Source organism: Ceratotherium simum, chromosome 19, assembly GCF_057802395.1.
Source record: "Ceratotherium simum simum isolate JZ-2026a chromosome 19, ASM5780239v1, whole genome shotgun sequence".
Lineage (NCBI taxonomy): Eukaryota > Metazoa > Chordata > Mammalia > Perissodactyla > Rhinocerotidae > Ceratotherium > Ceratotherium simum.
Window position 1 is genome coordinate 4,137,781 of NC_141918.1, and position 25,860 is coordinate 4,163,640.

Below are 25,860 nucleotides of genomic sequence, written 5' to 3' on the forward strand. Positions count from 1 at the left end.
TTCTTTAGGGTTTTCTATATATACAATCATGTCATCTGCAAATAGTGAGAGTTTCACTTCTTCGTTACCTATTTGGATTCCTTTTATTCCTTTTTCTTGCCTAATTGCTCTGGCCAAAACCTCCAGTACTATGTTGAACAGGAGTGGTGAGAGTGGGCAGCCCTGCCTCGTTCCTGTTCTCAGAGGAATGGCTTTCAGTCTTTCCCCGTTGAGTATGATGTTGGCTGTGGGTTTGTCATATATGGCCTTTATTATGTTGAGGTACTTTCCTTCTATTCCCATTTTATTGAGAGTTTTTATCATAAATGGATGTTGTATCTTGTCAAATGCCTTCTCTGCGTCTATTGAGATGATCATGTGGTTTTTATTCTTTGTTTTGTTGATGTGCTGTATCACGTTGATTGATTTGCAGATGTTGAACCATCCCTGCGTCCCTGGTATAAATCCCACTTGATCATGGTGTATGATCTTTTTAATATATTGTTGTATTCGGTTTGCCAATATTTTGTTGAGGATTTTTGCATCAATGTTCATCAGCGATATTGGCCTATAATTTTCTTTCTTTGTATTGTCTTTGTCTGCTTTTGGTATCAGGGTGATGTTGGCCTCATAAAATGATTCAGGAAGTGTTCCATCTTCCTCTATTTTTTGGAATAGTTTGAGGAGGATGGGTATTAAATCTTCTTTGAATGTTTGGTAAAATTCACTGGAGAAGCCATCTGGTCTTGGACTTTTATTTTTTGGGAGGTTTTTGATTACTATTTCAATCTCTTTACTTGTTATTGGTCTATTCAGATTCTCCATTTCTTCTTGGTTCAATTTTGGGAGGTTGTATAAGTCTAAGAATTTATCCATTTCTTCTAGATTGTCCAATTTGTTGGCATATAATTTCTCATAGTATTCTCTTATAATCCTCTGTAGTTCCATGGTATCCGTTGTGATTTCTCCTCTTTCATTTCTAATTTTATTTACTTGAGCCTTTTCTCTTTTTTTCTCAGTAAGCCTGGCTAAGGGTTTGTTGATTTTGTTTATCTTCTCGAAGAACCAACTCTTTGTTTCATTAATCCTTTCTACTGTTTTTTTGGTCTCAATATCATTTATTTCTGCTCTGATTTTTATTATTTCTCTCCTTCTGCTGGCTTTGGGCTTTGTTTGTTCTTCTTTTTCTAGTTCTGTTAGGTGTAATTTAAGGTTGCCTATTAGGGCTTTTTCTTGTTTGTTAAGGTGGGCTTGTATCGCTATGAGTTTCCCTCTCAGGACCGCTTTTGCTGCATCCCATATGATTTGATATGGCATGTTATCATTTTCGTTTGTTTCCAGATAGTTTTTGATTTCTCCTTTAATTTCATCAATGATCCATTGGTTGTTCAATAGCATGTTGTTTAATCTCCACATTTTTGTCACTTTCCCAGGTTTTTTTCCTGGTTCATTTCCAGTTTCATAGACTTATGGTCTGAAAAGATGCTTGTTATGATTTCAATCTTCTTAAATTTATTGAGGCTCGCTTTGTTTCCCAACATATGGGCTATCCTAGAGAATGTTCATGCACGCTTGAGAAGAATGTGTAGTCAGCTGTTTTTGGATGGAGTGCTCTGTATATGTCTACTAGGTCCATCTCGTCCAGTTTTTCATTTAAGTCTACTATTTCTTTATTGACTTTTTGTCTGGATGATCTATCCATTGCTGTAAGTGGGGTGTTAAGATCCCCTACTATTATTGTGTTGTTGTTGATTTCTCGTTTTAGGTTTGTTAATAGTTGTTTTATGTACATTGGTGCTCCTATGTTGGGTGCATATATATTTATAAGTGATATGTCTTCTTGATGTAGTGTCCCTTTTATCATTATATATTTCCCTTCTTTGTCTTTCTTAACCTGTTTTATCTTGAAGTCTACTTTGTCTGATATGAGTATGGCAACACCTGCTTTCTTTTGTTTGCCATTAGCTTGGAGTATTGTCTTCCATCCTTTCACTCTGAGCCTGTGCTTGTCTTTAGTGCTAAGATGTGTTTCCTGAAGGCAGCATATTGTTGGGTCTTGCTTTTTAATCCATCCTGCCACTCTGTATCTTTTGATTGGAGAGTTCAATCCATTTACATTTAGGGTAATTATTGAAATATGAGGGCTTAATGTTGCTGTTTTGTGACTTATTTTCTGGTTCTTTTGCATTTCCTTTGTTTCTTGTCCCATTTGTTTTGGACTGCCAATTCAGTTTGGTTGTTCTGTCTTATGACTCTTCTAGTTTTCTCCTTGTTTATCATATGTGGTTTTGCTTTGATTATTTGTTTAGTGGTTACCTTGAGGTTTGGGCAAAAAATCTTGTGTATGAGATAGTCCATTATCTGATAGCCTCCTGTTTCCTTATACTAAGTCAATTCAGTCACTTTCCTCTTCCCCTTCTAAGTTGCTCTTGTTATACCTTATTCTATCTTGTGTTGTGGCTGTGTGTTTACAGTGATGAGGTTAAATTTATTTTTGGTGAATTTCTTCCTTTGATCTTTGAGTTTAGTATTTAAGTGGTTGCTAACCTATTCCGGTAAAGATCTACTATTTCTCTGATTTTGTCTACCTACTTTTCTCCTTCCTCCAAGCTTTGTGTTCCCTTTCTCTTCTTTTTTTCAGGCCTGAGGGCCTTCTTGAGTATTTCTTGTAGTGGGGGTCTCGTGGCCATGAACTCCCTTAGCTTTTGTTTATCTGGGAGAGTTACTATTTCTCCATCATATTTGAAGGATATTTTTGCTGGATAGAGTACTCTTGGCTGAAAGTTTTTGTCTTTTAGTATTTTGAATATATCATTCCAGTCTCTTCTAGCCTGAAAAGTTTCTGTTGAGAAATCCGCTGAGAGCCTGATGGGAGTTCCTTTGTACATTATTTTTTGTTTTTGTCTAGCTGCCCTTAATATTGTTTCTTTGTCGTTGACCCTGGCTAGCCTTACCACTAGGTGTCGTGGTGAAGGCCTTTGTCTATTAATATATTTAGGTGACCTGTTGGCTTCGCTTACTGGTATTTCCTGCTCCTTCCCCAGATTTGGGAAATTTTCAGCTATTATTTCCTTGAATAGGCTCTCTGTTCCTCTTTCCCTCTCCTCTCCCTCAGGAATACCTATAATTCTTATGTTACATTTTCTAATAGAGTCAGATATTTCTCGGAGTCTTTCTTCATTTCTTTTTAGTCTTAGTTCTCTCTCTTCTTCCATCTGGAGTATATCTGTATTCCTATTCTCTAAAGTACTAATTCTTTCCTCCATATTGTCAGCTCTGTTCTTTAAAGATTCCAGATTCTCCTTTATCTCCTCCATTGTGCTCTTCATCTCCATCAGCACTGATTGGTTTTTCTTTATGATTTCAAGCTCTTTTGTGAAGAAACTCCTAATCTCATTGAATTGTTTGTCTGTGTTGTCTTGTATTTCGTTGAGTGTTTTTATGATAGCTATTTTGAAATCTCTGTCATTTAGTTTATGGATTTCTGTGTCTTCGGGGTTGATTTCTGGGTGCTTGTCATTTTGTTTCTGGTCTGGTGATTTCATATATTTTTGCATTGTGGTTCCTGTGTTGGTTTTGTTTTTCCTCATCCTGGAAGTCTCTGTTTGCAATTTCCACCTGCCGCCACTGTCTGGTGGTAAAGGGCTGTGTAGCCTAAGCCCCCTGTGCTCTGCCCCGGTTTTTCTGCTGCGATCCGCAGTTTTGTTTTGTTTTGTTTTTTTTTCCCCGCTGCGATCCACGGGTCCAGTCCAGTTTGATCAGGTCTGCCTCTGATCGCTATGTCTGGTCTGGTCGAGCTGCAGACTCCAGGTTGCGGGGAGGGGGGAGCTCTCTCTTTTACCCTCTGGGTCCCTGATGTGGGAGGCTTCTCGTTTGCCCCTCTTTATCCACTCTCTGGGGTGCTCAGATGTTGATGGTAGCCCTGTGGCTCCTCTGAGTCCTCTGTGCGGGAGTTTCCCACTGGCTGAGAGAGTCCGAAGAGCCACGGTTTCCCCGCCGAGGGCCGCCCCTCCGCCCTCTCTGGGAGCCGCGCGGACCGGGATCGCTGATCTGATGGGGAGGGAGCGGAGTTCTCCTTACCTCTCCCCACTTCCTCCGGGGACCCAGCACGTTCCGCTCTCAAATGTGCGGCAGTGTGGATCCCTCTGCTCTAGGTTTTCACTGTCTGGGATTCCGTTGTTGGTCTGTGATTGTTGCTTTTGTTGTATCTTGTGGGGGAAGAATTCACGGGAAAGCTCACTCCGCCATGATGCTGACGTCACTCCTCTATAACCATTGACTTTTGACTATTACAGCTTTAATTTTGTTATGTCCTGTTCCTTAGAATCATGGCATTTTCATGAGTAATATCCTACCTTACAGAGAATCTTAACACATCTAGTTATTTTAAAACAGCATTTTATGTAATTAACTGCAGCAGTAACTTTACTCTGAACTGTAACATATTTGCTTTTGTAGTCTATATTTTTTCATATGATTGAGAGCCTTTAAAAATTGTTTCCTCTGATTTACTGTCAGTTGGCTGTGGATTGTTCACCTTCACTCTTGTTGCCCTAAGTGTTGAGAGCTTTGTAAGACAGCCTCTGCTTTACAGCACGGGCTGGCGCTGCTCTGACCCTGGAGAGCCAGGGGAGTGGCAGGCCCTCAGGCATGCTGGTTTGCTTAAGGCCTTGGTTAGTTCCCGAAGGTCAGTTCTCTGGGCATTCCTGCCTGCTAATTGCTTGCCTGCTGTAGTCACCTCCATTCTGATAAACCAGACTTATATTAATAGTTATGGTTTATATTGCTGAATATTTTGGTTATTTCAAGTTATACGCATGCTTCTAGCATTTATGGAAAGACGGTTTTCATACCTGTTTATTTGCCCGGCTTCCCAGAAGTAACATGCCCTAGAATATATTTTTATTATTCTAAGTAGACTTTGGTTTTCTTGCTTTATACAATTAATACATATTAATTATAGAATAATAGGAAAATAAAGGCAGTGAAATGTAATGTTAGATGCTTCAGAAAGTAGGAAACATTAGTGCATCGTCCCCCCAGATTTAGGGCTGATACCATCTGTCCTTGTGTATCTGTCTCTTTTCCCCTCCTGTTCAGCTTGCTTCCAGTGCTGGTCTCTTAACAGAAATTGATGGTGCACAGTCTAGCAATTGTGTTTCCTTAATTCAATGTGGTAATTAAGAAACATTCTTATCAAATCTGGCAAGTGGTTGGATATTTTCCATGAATGCTCCTGGGGGCTTTCAGAGTTTTTATGCCTTCATGAGAGATTGGGGAATGATGCTGTTGGGTATACAATGGTTAATGGCACAAGAGAATTCTGATTCTTACGTGTATTTGATCTAACTTTGAAAAAGTTACTTGCTCTCTGTAAAGCTGGGTCCCTGTTATTTAGATTGAGATTATACCTCCTCATAGGGTTGTTTTAAGGATTAAGTGATATAGTATATAAACATTAAGCATTGTATATAATACAAAATAAAAGCTTAATAAATTGTAGTGTATTTATATTGATATTGTTTTCTGATACTCTGTTGCCATGCTGTCCTGTAAGTTTTACTTTACTGGCAGCAGAGATAATAGGCATTCAAGTTAAAAAAAGACCTGCTTCTGGCACTAGATTCTGCCACTCACCATGTGACCTTAACATTTCTGAATCTCAATTGCTTTTAAAAATGAGACTGTCATTATCGATGTCGTTGGGATACTAAATGGACTCTCCCAACTCTTTTGCCTAAATTCTTAGGCAGAAGAAACCAGCATAGTTCTTGTTGTTCCAATAGACCTTTTTAGTTGGTTTAACTTTGTTTCCTTCATTAGTAGTTATACAAATAGATATTACAGAAATAGAAGGAATGGTTTGGCATTCTGATGCATATCCACAGGCAGTCCTTCCAATAGCCAGTCTCTACCACTTGTTCACTTGCTTAGGAATACTTATATATCTTTTTTTTTTTTTTTAATTTTTTGTTTATTGCAGTAACATTGGTTTATATATCTTTGATCTCAAACTGTTTTCTTAAAATTTATTGCACAGAATTTGGTTGTGAACTTGCTAGCACTCCCCTCTTTTCTGTCATTCTTTTGTGAGGTGTGATTTGATGTATCTCATATTAGCAATGCATGTACATCTGTAAACAAATGTCACTGACTCAAGAATACAAACCATTTTGATTAAATGAGAAGGTATATAGTTTCTGCAGCCCCCACATCCTTCTGAGCACATAAAATGTTGTGTTTTTATTGTTATTTACTTATGATTTCTATTCAAATGTTGCACAGTCCCCAATGATAAGGAAATGAAATTTTGTCCTGTTAATCTATTTCCTTTGAGAAGCTGGTCATAAATAAGCACAGTCCACTCTGCATGTAGGCAGATGGCTGTTTTAAATCTCATTGGTTAGGGCCCTTGAACTTTCCAGGTTTTCAGATAGTCACATTGATTTGAACAAGTCATTTCCCAAGATGACAAAGTCTAACAGAAATCACTGCCTGTCCTGTGTTCAAGCCTACATGAGACATCTAGGAAATAGGAAGACCTTCATGAAGGTGCCACTGGTCCCTTTTTGGGGCTTTTGGATTCTTCTGGACATTAATTGTCCTTAGCTCCAATCTGGAATATGCCTAGCAATAAAATTTTTAAATATCTATAATTATAATTCTTGTCTTTAACAGGTTATAGGAATTTAAGTCGGCATAACTTTTCATATATCTCTATTACATTTCACTTATTTGGGACTAATTATTATCACCTAGAGAGTTCATTCAAATCTTGATTTTGCTACCACAGCACCAGCTGTCTCTCCTAGTATTGCATAGTTTAAATTTTGATTTGCAAGATTTTCTTCAAATTTTCCATTAAAAACATAACCATGGGGCCAAGTACTGTGGCATGCTATGAGAGGAAACCCTGCAGTTACAATCTATTATTTTAGGTGCAGTTTATTCACCCAGCCTAAAACTCATGTGGCCCCTGTTCTATCTAAAAGAAATCCTAAAGGCTTGCTCAGAGGCCATGTTGAAATCAATACATTCTGTGTCTGGGACTTCTTTTGATTAGTATAGCACTCTATCAAAATAGGACAAGAATTAAGGTTAGTGTAGCCTGATATTATTTTTTAATCGATGTACTTTCTTAATAGTCTCTATGCTGTTCTTAGTTTTCACAAATTTCCTGCATAGAATGTCTTAGAATTGTCCCAATCCACATATATTATTCTGTGGATTGAGATATCTACTTTCATATTTTTTAAAATCCACATATCACTTGCCCATTTCTGTTCCTTTAGTGCCTTTTGTATGATTTCTCAGCAATTACCATGAACATACTATCAATCACATTTACAAATATCATGTGTACTTAAGGATAAAATCTTTCAGACTTTGAGTTCAGTTCAAGTCGCTAGATACTGACATTCTCCTCATTGAATTTGAACTTCTAATTCTGCTATATATTATCTCTTATTTATATTATTTTTTATCTGCATATTGAAGATCATTCCTCTGAATGTCAAGAAAATACATAGTTTTTTACTTTGTCATCTGTTAACTCTATACCATCATTTTTTCATAATGAGACTACCCCTTCTTTGTCCTCATTGCTCTAAATCTAATCAAATATTTGTTTGCCTTGTGGTATTTTTAAAAGTCTAGATTTATTTTGAAGCTCCGTGATGCATCCTGATATATTTTAGTGTCATCATGTAGTTTGTCTTTGCCCCTTGTACCTCTTTTCCCAGCGATCAGTTGATCCATACCTGTGTGCTTAACTCTTCCTCAGGCTCCGGGCTTCCACCTGTTCCATGGCAACGATTCGAGGAGCCATGGATAATTTCATTTCAAATTAGTAGTGCTTCTAGTACTCACATTCTAGTTCCAATAAGCACATTTTGTGCTTTGTTCCCTATCTGGCAGGCATGGAAACTGAGTTCCTGTCTTGTTTCCCTCTGCTTGGTTCCCTGCATTGTCAGCCTTCCCAGTTTCTTACTTTCTACTCAAAAATGAGATCCTGCTCTCTACAGCTGGATCATGGTTCTTCAAACATGACCTCTTCTCAGATCCTCCTCTGTTGTGTTGGACCTGCTTGCCAGGGTGCCTCTTACTTCTTGCTGCTCTTCTGACGCGGGCTGAACTTGTCTACTATTACTGTCTTTCTAAATGCACTTCGTGGGAGTTCCCCCAGTGTTTTCAAAACCTAGGTCTTCCCTTGGAAACTTTCCAAGCTTTAGTTTGTAGATTTCCAGTTAGTGGTGCCTCTGAGGGGAATATTTCCAGAATTCTGCCCACAGATTTATGCATAGTCCTCAGAGCAAAAGCCCTACAATAATAAAGGCTTACTCTATTCTAAAAGTCTACTTGGAACTTTTGCCTTGAAGAATTGGGCTGGTCCCACATGTCAGTTATGTGTACATGTTTTGGGTCAACAATAGATCTTGATCTAAGCATTCTTGGCCATGCCTTGTTTTTTCTAATTTTCACTTTTATTTTCTTTTTTAAACTGGGAAGGACTCTTAGTCAGGAGATGGGCACCCCCTGAGAGTCTCTTATCACTGTAGTCATGAAGAGGTGGAATTCTCTGGGAGCTAGAGCCCAAGGAGCAGATTCTGGTTGTCTTAACCCTCCTGCTCCTCCTGTAGCACTTTAGTCCAGTAATACCTGCACTTTTCCTCCTGGAGAGAAGCAGTGGGCTAGAGAGGTGTATGCTCTCTGAAAAGCTGCAAATGGGATGGAAAAAAAGACATTTTTATACTTCCATTTGGTTATATTCTTTTCTTAGAGTTAAAAATAACTAACATTCATTGGGCATTACTATTTGTTGCCAAACACTGTTACAAGTACTTACATGTATTAACTCATTACTTTTCAAAACAAGCCTATGAAATAGTAGCTATTCTTATCCTCCTTTTACAGATGAGAAAACATATGAGGTACAGAGAAGTGTGGTAACTTCCCAGTGGTCACACGGGTAGTACCTTGCAGAATCAGGTTTTGGACAGGAGTCTGGCTTCAGAGTCTGAGCTCTTGATGACTAGATTATCTCACCTCTCAGAGATGGTGATGGTAGTAGTAACAGTTCTAAGAATAGTAGCAGTAGTCCTTGTTATAGCAGCAGCAGAGAGGTAGGTAAGCTGCATCAAGTTATAGAAGCCTCCTGATGCTTATGTGATGGAATTCATAGAGAACATATAGATGATTACAGAATCTATAGTGTATCCCAAATAGCCATGAAAATGCTATGCAGCAGTACCATTTGGATAATGATAATTCTGTTACAAATTTCATTTCCAAGCTTTAATGGCTAGGGGTAAATTTTTTTTTGAAGCAAAAAGGGAATTCAAGGAGATGGCATATATAATCTATTTTTACTTCCCACCCACAATTCTTAGGTTTGTTGATTCATCTTATTTACTGTAGGAGGAAGGTATAGATAATTTAGTTGTTTCCAATTCAGGGTTATTGCACATTAAGTTTAAGAGAATATATACTCTGGAAAGTTAAAAAGTGATTGATCCTAAAATGAAATTAAGATACTTCTATTTATAATAGCATGAAAAATAACAAAATACTTAGAAATAAATTATCAAAAGAAGTACAAGATGTCTTTGCTGAAAACTACAAAGCATTGTTGAAAGAAATTAAAGAGAAAAATATCCCATGTCCTTGGATTATAAGATTTAATATTATTAAGATGGTAATATTCGCCAAATCGATATAGAGATTTAACACAATCTCTATCAAAATTCCAGCCACTTTTTTTGACAAGCTGATGCTAAAATTCACATGGAAATTAAAGGGGCCCAGAATAACCAAAACAATCTTGAAAAAGGAGAACAAAGTTGGAGGAGTCACATGTCCTAATTTCAAAACTTGCTAAAAATCCACAGCAATCAAGACACTATGGTACGGGTATAAGGATAGGCATATATATTAATGCAATAGAATTGAGAATCCATCCATAAACCTTTACATTTATAGTCAGTTAATTTCAACAAGGATGCCAAGGCAATTCAATGGGGTAAAAATAGTTTTTTCAACAAATGGTGCTGGAACAACTGGATAGCCACGTGCAAATGGACCATATACTGAAGTTAATACTCAAAATGGATCATAGACCTGAAGAGCTAAAACTAAACTCTAAGAAGCAAACATAGGAGTAAATATTTGTGACTTGGGGGTAAGCATTTGTTTCTTAGATATGACACCAAAGCCACAAGTGTCAAATGAAAAAAAAGATTAACTTTTGTGCTATTAATGATACCATGAAGAAAACAAGCAGACATCCTACAAAATGGGAGAAAATGTTTGCAAATCATACATCTGATATAGGACCTGTATCCAGACTGTGTAAAGAACTCGTACAACTCAACAATAAAAAAAGTTAAATAAACTGAGTAAAAAAGAGGCAAAGGATTTGAATAGTTATTTCTGTGAAGAAGATATACAAATGGCCAATAAACACATGAAAAGATGCTCCAAATCATTAGTCGTTAGGGAAGTGCAAAACAAAACCACAGTGAGATACCACTTTACACCCAGTAGAATAACTTAAAATCAAAAAGATAGAAATAAGAGTTGATGAGAATGTAACAAAGATGTGGAAAAATTGGAATCCTCATACTTTGCTGGTGCGAATATAAAAAGGTGTGGTCACTTTGGAAAACAGTTTCACGGTTCCTCAAAAAGTTAAACATAGATTTATCATGTTACCAAGCAATTCAACTCTTAGGTATATACTCAAGAGAAGTGAAAACATATGTCTACCTAAAAACTTGTACATGAATGTTCATAGCAGCATTATTCCTAACAGCCAAAATGTGGAAATAACCCAAATGTCCATCAAGTGATGAGAGGATAAGCAAAAGTGTTATATCCATACAGTGGATTGTTTATTATTTAGCCCTAAAAAGGAATGAAGTGCTGATACATGCTACAAATATATGAACCTTGAAGAAATAATTGTTCTAAGTGAAAGAATTCAGCCACATGTAGTAACATTCCATTACAGTCATGTGCCACATAAAGATGTTTCGGTCAACGATGGACCACATATATGACGGTGGTCCTATAAGATAGTACCATATAGCCTAGGTGTGTAGTAGGCTATACCATCTAGGTTTGTGTAAGTACACTCTGATGTTCACACAATAACAGATTTCTCAGAATGTATCCCTGTCGTTAAGCAACACATGACTGTGTATGAAATGTCCAGATAGGCTAATCCATAGAGACAGAATGTAGATTAGTGGTTGCCAGGGGCTGGGGGGAGTGACTACTAATGGAATTTCTTTTGGGCATTCTGGAATTAAATAGTCATGTTGGATACACAACTCTGTAAAAAAAAAAAAAATATGTATATGTATATATGTGTGTATATATATATATATATATATATAGTCAATAATGCTGTTATTAAAAAAAGATCACATTGTAAAAAAAAGTCATTGCTGGCTGATGGGGGGAGGACATTGTAATCTCTGAGGTGCTCAAAGGCAACTTAGCCTCTGCTTTCCAGGTGAATTAAGATAAGACATGGTGAATGGTCAATTACTTTGATTTTTGACTTTTCTTTCTGTCCTACATAAGTAATAAGAGCTATAAATTTGCCTCCAAGAACTTCTTTAGCTGCATCCCACAAGTGTCAATATGTTGTATTTTCCTGCAGAGGGGGCAGGTGATCAATAATCAGTGGAGTGAGTATGCAGAGGGAGTGGGGGCTACAGAGAGAGTGGTGGCTCAGTGGGAACCCTCTAAGTCACAGGAAAGCCACATAGGAAGTGACAGCTTGGCAGCAACCTTTTAAACTGCAGGTGAGGTACCCTAGTGCCTGTGGGAGTCCAGGTGCTGATGTGGGCCCAAGGACTTCAGGTTGCCAGTTTCCACGTAGAGAGGGTCCTGGGAGGGTTAGCACCAGGCCAGGCTGAGCTTGCAAGTTCTTCAAGGGCCCTCACGTTCTGGATGGGCAGCTGGGGCTAAGGTCCACCATATGTCCTCATCCTCACACCCCTGACCCACTGAGCAACAGCCAGAAACCACAGGGAAGCCTCTTTCTCCTTCAGTACCCTTCAGCATCCTGTACTGAAAAATTTAGTATGTTGCTTATGTAAATGAGAAATGTTTAAAAGAATGCTGTCTATTATTGCAGATCATATATTGAAGGATGAATTTGGAGCTGAGAAGTAATAATTGATAATCGTCTCGTGTCCCGATTTCCTATGCTATAATTGTCATGTTTCACATCTACATATAAGAAAATATTATATATTTTTTATTTATAGCTGTCATTTGTATTTTAAAGAATTAAGGGGAAAATAATCTTTTATATTTACCCATTTATACTTACCATTTTTAATGCCCTTCATTTCTTCCTGGAGATTCAAATTTCCCACCAGTATCATTTCCACTAAACATAGCATTTCTTATACTACAGCTCTGTTGGTTACAGAGTTTCTTAATTGTATTTTTTGTTTGAAAATATCTATTTCACTTTCATTTTTTCATGCTTGAAGGATTTTTACTGGATATAGAATGCTGGGTTGACATTTCTATTCTTTCCCATTTCTCCTTCTGGACTCTGATTACACTTAGGGTAGACCTTTTTGTATTGTCCCAAATGTCCCTGAGATTCTGTTCATTCCTCAGATTGTATAAATTCTATTGACCTATATTCAAGTATATGGACTCTTTCCTCAGTCATCTTCACTCTGCTCCTAAGCTCATCCACCTTGAATTTTTTATTTCATATATTCTTGAATCTCTATTTGGTTCTTTTTAATAATTTCTCTGTCTCTACTGGTAATTTGTATCTTTTTGGTCAGGACTAGCATTAAGCACAGTTCTAATATATCTTAAAATCCTTTTTGGTAAGTCACACCACAGAATCAGGGCTGCTGCTGCTGCTGCCATGATTAGGGCAGCACAGAAAGAGGAGTTTCCAAAGCTGCTGGCCCCAGAACTGCAGCACTGTCATCATCCAGCATCTTCCGAATCAGGAAGACTCCTCCACCATAGCTATTCCGGAATTCTGCTACATCTCCTGCAAACTGTATCATCATTCAGAAGGGATGCCCTGCAGCCAGGCTTTCACCCCAAGTAACTCTGACTAGTCTTTCATAAGATCACCTGACTAGGAAAATTTAAATTATATCCAGAACTCTCTCTGCAAGAGAGTTTTAGAAATACAGTTTTAGCCTGTTTAGCACAGGAAGCATGCTCGAACAATGTTTGAATGGATATCCCACAGTCTATGTGCTATGGACTACCCATCTGATTATTCAGCATTCATATACTGCCTTTTTCCCTCATTCAGACTTCCCCAAAATATGAATAGCAACAACAATGTGATCTGCAAACATAGTGCACCAATGCTCTGTAGAAACAAAACTCTATAGACCTCTTCTCAAAGGGAAAGATTCAAACTCTCAGTCATTTCACATGATGTGATTTCATGTGATCATGTGATGATCATGCCTGTGCTAGTTCAGTCATAATTCTAGTTTGATACTTTGTAATTTAGGGACTAAGTTTAGGGACTAAATTATGAAGTAAACCACTGCCAAAATATCCTACACACACACACACACACACACACACACACACACACACACACACACACACACACACACACCCAAGGAAGAAAAACGTAACCCTTCCTGACGTTCAGTTCTGCAACTGGTTTCAAGTCCATAATTGTACTGATATACACACACACACACACACACACACACACACACACACACACCCACACCAAGGAAGAAAAACGTAACCCTTCCTGACGTTCAGTTCTGCAACTGGTTTCAAGTCCATAATTGTACTGATATCTTCCTCTACTGCCAATCACATTCTCCCTTTGTTCTTACCCAGGACCTCAATTAGTTGGATTTACCCAAACTTTCGTCCCTGAAGGATCTGACCTTTTGGTGGTCCTGCCTTAAATAAGGTATAAAAAGTATTCTGCTGTCTCCTGCAAACGACTTCATTTTATCCTTATTGGGATAGTAAAAAAACTCCCCAACAAGTATCAAAACCTACCCAACAAGTATCAGGGCAGTGTTGATCCTGCCAGGAAAGGGACTCCATCTGGAATAGAAGCACTGTCTAATTAGAAACACCACCTGATTTAGTTGATGACCATTCACTGCCATTCTCTGGGACCCTTCTATCTTTTACACAGGTCAAATAGGCAAGTTTATCAGACATGTGGTAGGAATTTCCACCTTTGCATATTTCAAGACTTGAATGTGGCACAGAGCTCTGTGGATCCTCCAGGTGAAGATATAGATCAAAGCACCTTTGGGAAGGCTGAGTTTACAGGAGTGACTCCCTAAACCACTGGGCCACGAAGGTAGCTGCTGCTTCTGCCAGGATTAAGAACTTGCATAAGTAGGAAGCCTCTGAACCAGCTGCAGGATGAACCAGAAACGTTGCACCTCTGCCACAATCTGCACCAACAAAATCCACACCCTGAACCCTGTTTCTCTTCTTCCCTAATGCACTTCTAAATCAAGGTCTCTGATGAGTACTTCTGACAGGCAGAACTAAAGTCATAGGCAAAATCTTAACTGGAGAGGAATCTGGGAAAAATTATTTCTAGGTCTTCAGTCCCTGAAATAGAGGAAGATGTGTTAGAATAGAAAAAGGTGGCATGGGTATTGAGTGAGTCCTTCCAAAGTTTCCATAGTGCTCTCTGAACTATTTCTTCACCTTAAGTTATTTCATAGATAATTAAACGTTGAGAAAGGAAGTAACAATTAAAGCATTAGTGAAATACCCCACAGAAGTTTTTTAAAGCTTACATAAGAGTATGCTTTTTTTCAGGTACTAACATAAAAATATTGTAAAAATCTGAAATCTAATAAGTGGTACTAGAGAGTTAAAAAGGGTATGCATCTTAGCCAATTACATAATTAAAAAATAATAATGGCAAATAACTGTGATTTTTCTATGGTAACAAACTGATGTGGTTTTAGTATTAAGTTGATAAGTTGATTTAGAAAACTATTATTAAGAGCTAGTTATGCATGTCCAGATTTATAATAGAAATGTCTTTTGACTCTATAATCCATTCACTTTATTGTCATTTATTAACTTTTAAAGTTAAAGTATGTTATTAAACTATTCAATTTTAGATGTTCCTACCTGTAAGTGTTTATCCTAAAGGACACAGGTAGCATTTCCTAGTTTCATGTGGATTATTTATTTAGCATTGTCATTTAAACATTTTATATATGAAAGCAATGTGTCTTCAGTATGATTTTCAGCCCATATAGAACAGTAGCAAAGTAGATGCTGTTTCTGTGTTTTGAGAGACTGCTTGAGGCCTCATTTCTCCTGGATATATTAAAGGATAGATATAATGAAATTCCAGCTATGAGTTATATACGCCTTAATGTGATTAATAATCAAATGTCCTTTCTCCTAATAACTATGGGATATAGCTAATTATTATTCTTCACTCTCCTTTATTTAGTGGTGAGTACTTTTGCTGCTTCTAGATGAAAATTCAGAGTCCCATACTCTTTTCTCCTCACTCTAAAGCTCCTCTCTTTGGCAGATAGAGAAGTCCCTCCCACCCGTACCTCTGCAGCGTGGAGGTGGGACTCCTAGTGCACAGATAGCTCTCCCCGAAGACATCATCAGACTCCTTCCTCTCACCTTTTTAAAATCTATATCTGTATCTGTATTTATGTATCTAGTGAGTAAGGGCTTAGGAGTCCTGTTTTATCATTCTCTCCTTTATTCATTCTGTATGTAGTCTCTCATCCAAACAGTTATATTATGTTTTGATACTTCAGCTGAAACTTCCATTTTAGCACCCTATCATACCGTTCAAAATATTAACTGCTAAAAAAAGTCTTTGCCTATATTATTATTTGTCTATTTCACAATTTTGCTTGAGACTGACCCGGAATTATGTTGACACTTTTTGTACTCCCCACATCATGGAGCTCATATAGTAAAGTCTGAAAATGCCCACTGAATACGTTTTGCCCTGACTCAATAGAAAGTGGAAACCTACTCATTTTTATCTTTAGTTTCAGGTGCAGCATTATGTCTCACAGAGCCTGGTAACCCTGGGAAGTTGCAGCTTGTTGAGAAAATCTATAATATCTCTGCTTCTGTCAGAAGTAAACAGCTTCGCTGATGATCTGGGTGCCGTCAATCAGGTACATGTAACCTGAAACTGTAACTCTCATTTATAGGTAATACAGCTGTAGGCTTTTTTTTCTCCTTTTCTCCTCCCCTCTCTTCTTGCCAGGCTGATAGTTATCACCTTATTTCTAATGTATGTGAGTACTATTACTGTGTACTGAAATCATAGAAAGATACTGTCAGAAAATAGTTTTCAAAATAAAACCATCTTATCATCCTAACTCGTATATATCTGCCAGAGGTGCCTTTGGTGACAGCAAAAGAGGAATGGCCTTAAATCTCTGCAAGCAGGCAGCATGTTCCTAAAGCAAAGCAGTGCAAGTGAACAGGAGAGGATGCTAAGTGGAGAATAGCCTCTGACCAGTGGTTCTCTTCTGTAATTGCTCATAGGAATCATCTGGCTAACTTTTAAATATCCCGTTGCCAAGCCACATGCCAGTCCAACTAAGTGAAGGTCTCTGGGGTTAAGAAGCAGGTATTGGTATTGTTAAAGCTCTCCAGGTGATTCCAATGTGCCGCCAAGGTTGAAAACCAGTGCTCTAAGCCTTTTTATCTGGGCAGAGTCCTGTATCACTGCTGAGAAATGTGTCCAAGGAACAAGTCATACCCATATTTTAATGTTGACACTGGTATATTATGAGTTCACTTTGTCAGCTCATTTAATATTTTTACTGTCTCTATGGTAGAATTAAGCACAATTAAAGGCAATTAGAGACAAGTAGAAATTTTTTGGTAAACAGGAAAAAACTTAACAAGAAAAAATATATGTATGTAATTTTAAATAGCTTTTAGCTAAGTACTTACATCTAAGTTCTCTACATTAAATGACAAATCTAAAAATATTATATAATCTAACTGAATTCAGTGTATGACATGGTATATCATCTAGTCACCTGTTTCTCAAGTAACTACTAAATGGTAAACTCTCTTAAGAGCTTTGTTACACATGAAAAAAGTAATTGTTACTGATCTCAAGGAGCTAAAAATCCATTTGAGAATGAAAGAAGATACATTTACTAATTAAAAAAAGAGTGAAGTGTTAAGATGCATGGGGCTGTTTGTAGGAGTTCCAAATCAAGACAGTGACCAAGGTAGGTGGCAAGTCCCTGAAGATACTTCATGGAAAAGGAACAACTGAACAATGGATTTGCATGGAAAAGCAGAGGATAACAGGATGTACAGCCACTGAGTGTTTTTTAAAAAAGAATGCCCAAGATTCTGAAGAAAGAAGATGAGGTCTGGCTTTTGAAAACAGGAAGCAATATGGGAAATGAGTTTTATCTAATTAGATTATTTGGAGAATAACGAAGTACAAAAAATAAAATTTTATTTACATATTCTCATTTAGTTTCACAATAACTCCATGATATAGTTAGACTTTTTACCTAGTTTATATGTAACAAGATCAAACCTTAGAGTTGTTAAATAACTTGACCAAGATTGTAGAAAGAACATACACCATAATTCAAACCCAGGCATTCTGATTGTTAAGAACATTAGAATAAGAATAACAATAACACACAACAATAACTAGTTTTGGGCAGGTAATATATGTTAATATGCTTTACATGAATTGTCCTAATCAGTTGTTTCAATAACCCTTCAAAATGTCAGTATGGTTGTTTAAACACAAGGAAACTATTAGTTGGCATTCTTAATAGTAGACAACAGAATCCACTCTAGGCAATTTAAGCAGAAAAGGATGAATGAATAGTTATGGAATTGCTGGGAGGGCTGTACTTTCATGAATGACTGCCATAGCCATACAGCAGAATTTGGCTGCCACGGGAATTGCTGCCTTTGCCATCATGACCAGGAAGCTACCTGCTGAATCAAGAAGATGCTGCTACAGTCGCAGCGTCCAGCAAACAGTCCTGTGCAATGTTCAACAGCCAAATGTATGCCCTGTGTTGTACCTATCTCACTATGTGACTCAGTTTCAACTGTAAAGTTTTTGTTAGCACATTAATTTCGAAACCAACAACATATTCAGAACCCCAGCAGCAAAGAAGTATAGAAAATGTAATTTTATGCTTTTTCAGCTTTTTTGCTCGAAAAAGGTGACAGAATAACTTCTGATATAGTCAGTTCAAGGTGCCCGTCACATATAAGGCTCAGAGATTCAGTAACATGCTAGGAAGAGATAGAGTCAGTGGGAGGGAAGACAGGTAAACGCTATTTATTTGGAACTCTAAATGCAATAAGTCTTCCACAAGCAGCAGGAGAGATAACCACTGTATATAAGAGGTGTTTGTTATCCAGAGGACTCAAGGAAAGATGTAATGTGAAGGCCAGAGTAGACTCAGTGGACAAATTAATGTCGTAAAACTTAGAGATAAGAAAAATGATGTCATTGAGAAGAATTAGGTGACTGGGAAGGAATGCTTGTTTGAGAAGAGAAAAAAATTGAATTTGGGTGTATTATATTTGAGGAAACATTGATGTAATCTAAATGTAGGCAGATGGAATTATGAAATTAAAACTTGAGAGGAAGGAGAGGGACATACATAAAAATTTGGGAGGTGTCACTATATGACAATCATGAAATCATAGTCAGAAAGAGAATAGAGACTCAGAGAAAAGTAGGGCGGAATGGGAGAGGCAGTTGTACAAACAAGGAAAGAAGACAAGCTTTATTTTAGTGTGTATATTAGATGTCTGTTAGAAATGTCAGGCTTAAATAGTTTTAGATTTTTGTCAGATATAAAAACTAATGTATACTTATATATAATAGGGATTTTGCAGAAAATTTATAAATAAAAATATAAATACTAAAGATCATACTACACATTCTGTCTTTCCAGTGTTCTTTATATCTGTTAGAGTTTTTTGCTTCCCAGAATATTTGTATCATACAATACATGGTTTTGTATTCTGCTTTCTCATGTAACATTATATCATGAGCACTTTTCACATGAGTTTTAATTTTCTAAGGAAGTGTGATTTTTAGTGACTCAGTTGTATCTTAAGTTATTCATGTTCATTGATTTATTTGGTCTTATTGTTGGACGTATAGACTATTGCTCTATGAATTGTGACCTCTGATATAAAACTTAACATTAATCATTTTCTGAAACTGATTCATGGAGATACATTGCAGAACTTGACTTGATTGCATTCATTGTATTCGGCTCTTATTGTTGATATGCATCCCCAACTTGCATATTTAGATGATTTTTTTTAAAAGGCATATCAAAATATCTAATTATTTTTTAAAAATAAATTTCTTGGAACTTCGGAAAAAGAATTTTAAAAAACATGAAAGTTTAACTGTTAACAGAGTAGTCTTCCCAATGTAAACAGCTAAAAATCTGGATAAATATATGAATTAGTGAATTTCAGACAGTAGGCAGTACAGAATTGTGATTCCTGAGATAAGGGAAGTAAACAATGTGAGCTCCATGATTGCCTTGATTTTTGGCTTGGAGGCTCTTCCTGACCTGGACACAGGTGGAGCCCAACCAGGTCACAGCAGTCTCACTAAACTAAGGACACAGATTGCAGTTCACGAGTACTGATATAGGTGGAATTTCTGGGCCAGGGTCATGGAGAGAAGAAAGCTGGGACAAGGAAGAGCTCCAGAAATTCTCACAGTGGTTTGCTTGATTATTTGTTCACTACTAAGCTGCACATTTGCAGAAGGACATGTCACAAGGCCAAGCAAAGAAAAACTACTCAGGAAAGAACTACTACAAGGAAGCTGTGAGCTGAATAATGGCCAGAGCTCACACAGTGCTTCAGACCATCCAAATTCTGTCCAGCCATGATGGCAAGACCTTATTTAATACCGTGAGCATTCAATAGAGACCCTAAAAGGCTACATCTTATCAGTATTGTAACTTCTAGTCCAAGGGTAAAGGCTACGCTAGACTGATTCTAACAAAGCCTAGAAACAACCCTTGACAGATCCTGCTGATTCACAACTGGGTTACCTGCATGCTGGAACAACATAATATGGAAATTCAACCACACGGTGTTGTTAACGTCTAGTATCCATTCAGAAATTACAACATGTGACGAAGAAAGAATGTATAACCCATAGCCATGATAAAAAAAAATCCATTAATAGAAATAGACCCAGAAATGACAGAAATAATGGAATTAGCATACAAGTATCAAGACAGCTATTATAAATAATGTTAAAAGAAAACATCAATAATAAAGGAGAAAAACAGGAAATTTCAACATAAAAATAAAAGCAAGATACATCTACTAATACAGCTGTTTACATCTACTAATAAAGCTGTTAAAAACATAATAGGTAAATATAAATATGTAAAAATATTTGCTAATAATCTCAACAATTTAGATTAAACACATTCCTTGAAAGATAAAAATTACCAAAACTGACTCAAGAAGAAATAGAAAATCTAAATTACCCTATGCTGATTAAATATATTTAAAATTATAACCCTCTCCAGAAAGACAACTCCAGGACCAAATGAATTTTATCATACATTTAAAGAAGAAATAATACCAGTCTTACACAAACTCTTTAGAAGATATAGGAGTAGAGAATATTTCCTCACTCATGTTATTAAACCTGCATTACCTCAGTATCAAAACCAAAAACAAGGAAAAAAAAAAAACTCAGACCAATATCTCTCCTGAACATGAAAGTAAAATCCTCCATATTAGTAAATAGAATCCAGCAACATATAAAAAGAATAGTACATGATGATCAAGTGGGATTTATCCCAGGAATACAATATTGTTTTCACATTCATAAAACAATCAATATAGTTCATAATATTATCACACTTATAAAGAAAACCCATATGATCTCAGTATATGCAGAAAAGGCAATTGGCAAAATTTACCACCCATTCATGATATTTTTTAAAAAAAACTAGCAAAATAAGAATAGAAGGAAACTTTCTCAACATGATAAAAGTTTCTTCTATGAAAAACCTACAGATATACCCAGTGATGAAAGACTGAGTGCTTTTTCCCCAAGACTGGAAACAAGTAGGGATGTCCTTGCTCATCACATCTATTTACCCTTTGCAGTAAAGCTACTGTACTTTTAGAAAGGAATAAGTAAAACTATATTTAGAGTCAACATGATCAGGAACATAGAAAAGCCTAGAGAGTTTACCAAAAAGCTACCAAATAGAAAATCCTGAAATAGACCCACACACATATGGCCAACTGATTTTAGACATGTCTTAAGGTAATTCAATTGGGAAAGAATGGATCAACAACTCAATATGAAAATAAGCAAAAGATTTGAACAGACCCTTCATAAAAGAAGATATACTAATGGCCAATAAATACATTTATAATGTGAAATATTGTTAGTCATCATAGAAATGCACTGAACAGTGACCAGAATGGCTAAAATTAAAAAGACTAACAATACCAAATTTTGGTCTTAGGTTGTGGTAACTCATAAATTGCTGGTTGGAATGCAAAACAGACTGGCAGTTTCTCAGAAAGTTAATTATCCCTTTACCATATGGCCAAGCAATTTAACAGCTATGGTGACTTAAACAATTGTACTATTGTTCATGGTATCTTTAATTTTAAGAGCATCAATCTGAAAACAACTCATATTTCCACTGAGAGGAAAATCAATAAACAAATTATCTTCAACATATTCAATGGGATACTATTCAACCATAAAATGTATTGAATCAATGACACACACAACAGCATAGATGAACCTAAAAAGTACCAGGCTGAGAAAAATAAGCCAGACACAAAAGAACATATATGGTATGATTAAATTTTTCTATAAAGTCCTAAAACAGGCAAAACTGATGTATGGTGAAAGATATCAAACAGTGGTTGATTCAGGGTGGTCCTGGGATTGACTGGAAAGGGGCGTAAAGGATTGGAGTATGGTTACGTGGGTCTGTGCAGTTGTCACAACACAGCAAAGTGTGCACTGAAGATCTGGGTGCTCCACTGTGTGTAAACTATACCATAATTAAAAATATTTTTGAAATTGAACAGTTTTTTTTCTGAACCCAAAATAAATATAGTTTTTCTCAGTGCTTTTATGCTTAGTTCTTTAGCTCACCTTAAATACTTTATTTCTTTGTTGATATCATAATGAATGCTAAGATGTCATCAAGAACTGTATAAACAACAGTTGTAGTTTTTAATGATGGAAAGTTTTCTAAATAGCCACTAAGTCAAAAATTATATATGAATTTGATTCGATTTCTAGTGTATTTGTATAACAGATGCAGGAGAGATCCTGTTTTATAAAAATTAATGGGAAATTCAGTAGTAATTATCATAGATATTTATTGAGCCTTATGTGTCAAACACTATTCTAAATATTTCATATTCCTCCAAGGCTTTTACATATATTTTTTGTTTAAAATAGATTAATTTTAATTTTTATTTTATGTTATGTCATTTAATTCTCCCAACTACCCTATAAAGTGGTGTTACTCCCATTTGGCAAAAGAGGACAAGTAGGATTAGGGAGTCTAAGGAGCTAGCTGCAGTCATGGTAGGCATGGCATAGGAGGCGACCAGAGGAGGTCTGACTGCAGCGCCGGGAAGATCAGCTGTGTGGTGTTTTCTGTTACTAACTGACCGCCTTAGTTGTTTGTATTTCACTGATGCTGTTTTATATTTTAATTTGTCTTCTGCAACAGGTATATATATTATCCCACTTATTTTTTTAGAAGTAAAATTATAGTAGACAATATATTTGTGTTTATTTTAATATATTATTCACATATAATCTACTGTGAACCAGATTTCTGAGAAAATGGGTTTGTATCCTCTTATTGTGTCATCTTTTTCTATAGCTGTGTTTATTTCAATGCAGTTTTCTTGGGTCTTGAAAAAGTTGTTTATATGATACTGAGGATAAAACTTTCTAATATCTTGACAGATATGTATTTTGTATTCCTCTGTTTGAGTCTTTTCTTTATCAGTTGCTCAAAATTAAAAGTCTGTGTCTGTCATTCTTTTTGGAGTGACAGAATTTTCTCATCATGATTATTGTACATTTACCATCTTGTGACACAGTCACCTTGGTGTTCTATTTATTTTGAAAATAACTGAAAAAGTGGTACCTGTAGGATTCCGCAGACTGCTGACATATTGCTTTTCTAAGGGCCTGCATTGTTTGGCTATTCAAAACTGAGAACAAAATCAAGATATTGATTTTAATTTCTCAATAATTATGCCATCGAGACCTTGTGTTGGAAAATTTTGTGAGCAACTCCTTCTTTGAATGGCTTTCTTCCTCTTTTCAATAAAATTCGAGCAGCTGCCATCTAGGAAAAGCCAGTCAGCAAACAAATTGTTACAGAGAATCCATGGGGTGAATATCTTTATAAAAAGCAATAGGCATGTTTTTTTTAGTAAGTTTCCTGTTTTGTTTATAAGAATTTTCTTAATAAGTTTACAGGTTTCTCTAGATATCTAGATGGCATGTGATTTTCACAGTCAGCTTTCTGCTCAGGCATTACTAAAATTTTATACTACTGAAAGCTACTTTAGAAGTATATTTTATTTTTAAATTAAAAAAAATGTGCTTTGTTAAATGTGTAATGTGCTTTGTTTATTGTGGAAAGGTAACTTGGAAAAAGAGGCCTATGTGTTTGGTTTACGCTTTCATATGAACGTTAAAGAAACATAACTCCAATCCCAGCTCCAATCTGGGCCCCGTCAAAAACAGCAAAACATAGCCCCACCCCATTCATAAGCCATGTGCTGCTCTCCTAGGTACAATCTGGTTTCTCTTCAGGCCCTGGCTGGAGTGGAGCATCCCCGAATCATGTGCTAGGAGGGTGGAGTAGAATGTACCAGTCAACTTGAGGTGAGGATAAGCAGGAAGGTGGCAACGATAGCATTTTAGGAAGAAACTGAAATCAATAGAAAGACAGTTTCTGTGGTTGTCAAGTAAAATCAAATAGGCAGAAACAAGGCAGAAACTAGATGGTATCCGGGATCAGTGGGGGTCCAGGCTTAGCCTTGGCAAAATTTAGCTGTTGAGGCCTGTGAACAAACTCATGAATAGATTGTCAGACTAAGTCCCATGGGTCAGAGAGAGCTTATTCAACATCAACTTTACCAATAGTTTCAAAGATATAGAAGATCAAAGGGCAGAGATGCAACAGAAAGAGATGTGAGGCATCCTGTGTGGTTCCCCACATGTTCAGAGACATGTCTCTCTGACCTCAAATAATAGATGAGGTCCCCAAGTGAGATTTTGTGGGGTTTCTCACACAGAAGGAGCTTTAAATTGTTACACATCTCCATTTTATAACCCAGAGAATTTTACTGCTAATGTGGCCATCTTCAAGGAGCCGTATCTCGTAGATTCTGAGTCTATGCAGCATACGTAGTTCTTTAGCTGGGAACTTTCTGCTAAGGACATTCAGTAGATAAGATATCCTCCTAATAGCAAACACCAGGACGTCCACTTGATGAGGAGACAGGCCTGGTCATCAGCCCCTTTTTCTTTCTCCTGGGGCATATCCCCAGGAAGTACCAGCAGCCTTATCTTCTTCCTCCCCATTTGTTCTCAAGTTCCTGAGGCCTCAAAGTGCTAGGAGAACTGTCTATGAAGCCGAGTCAGCTTAGAAGGAAAGTTTCTTTGTAAAGGTATGTTTCAGTTGTTGCGTGGTAGATAGGTTTATGGTATTTCCCTCAAAAAGTAGCTGTGTAACTGATAGCAAGTGAAAGAGTAATACTAAGATTCTACAATGAACTGCACACCAGCAAGAAAAAGAGGTAAACAGTCCAACAGAGAAATCAGCTAACGAGATGAAAAGGATTTAATAGAAGAGAAAACCTGAAAGGAAAAGTAGCAAAATGATGCTCAACCTCAGTAGTAGCAGGGAAATGCAAATTTAAAAAATGTTAAGATGTTTTGAGCCAGCCCTGATGGCCTAGCGGTTAAAGTTCAGCACTCTCCACTTTGGTGGGCTGGGTCCGATTCCCAGGTGCAGAACCACACTGCTCGTCTGTCAGTAGTCATGTTGTGGCGGCAGCTCACATAGAAGAACCAGAAGAACTTGCAACTATACACAACTATGTGCTGGGGCTTTAGCGGGGAAGAAGAAGAAAAGGAGGAAGATTGGCAACAGATGTTAGCTTAGGGCGAATCTTCCCCTGCAAAAAACCCACAAAAAACATTAAGATGCTTTGCACTGATTACATTGACATAAGTTTTAAAAAATTAACTTGACAAGGATATTAGGTGTTAGTTACTGTGTAAGGAAATGGAATTCATCTCCCAGTAAAGTTAAAGATACATATCCTCTAAGATACAGCAGGTCCACTGTGCAAAGGAGACCCATACAAGGATGTGCATTTTAGCATTTCTGAAATAGCTATATATTGGAAATGGTGTCCATTTTTCAAAGAAGCCTGGATGTGGTATATCAAAATGAATATTCTGTAGCAGTTAAAATGAATAAATTGGCTATTTGTGTATTAACAGTGATAAATTTTGAAAGCATGATGTTGAATTATAAGAATGAAATATCCAAGGACGGGAGATACCCAAATATACCAGTTTTGACAATTATACATACAAAACAATTTTTACACACACATACATGACACTTTTCCAATATATCCATACTTTTTAAAATTTCTTTTAAAAACACAGAATCCAAAATAAATATGAGAAAATATTAATGAGTTGAAAATATATAGTATGTGTACTCAAGAGCTATGATTTTTACATTGTGAAATATTTTTATGCTTAAAAAATATTTCAGAATTAAAAATATAAAATTGATTCTAAGA

General features: G+C 36.7%; 1 protein-coding gene across 2 annotated transcripts in view; it reads left to right on the forward strand.

The window, feature by feature from the left end:
• Positions 1-25,860, forward strand: part of MEI4 (meiotic double-stranded break formation protein 4) — a 218,665-nt gene that overhangs the window by 129,782 nt on the left and 63,023 nt on the right. The window contains exon 4 of one of the 2 annotated variants that reach the window (XM_087443796.1): positions 16,014-16,145. The exons of the other annotated variant lie outside the window; for it this stretch is intronic. Within the exon in view, the coding sequence (XP_087299922.1) occupies positions 16,014-16,145 (132 nt within the window). The remainder of the gene's footprint in view (positions 1-16,013; positions 16,146-25,860) is intronic. 2 annotated transcript variants of the gene reach the window in all.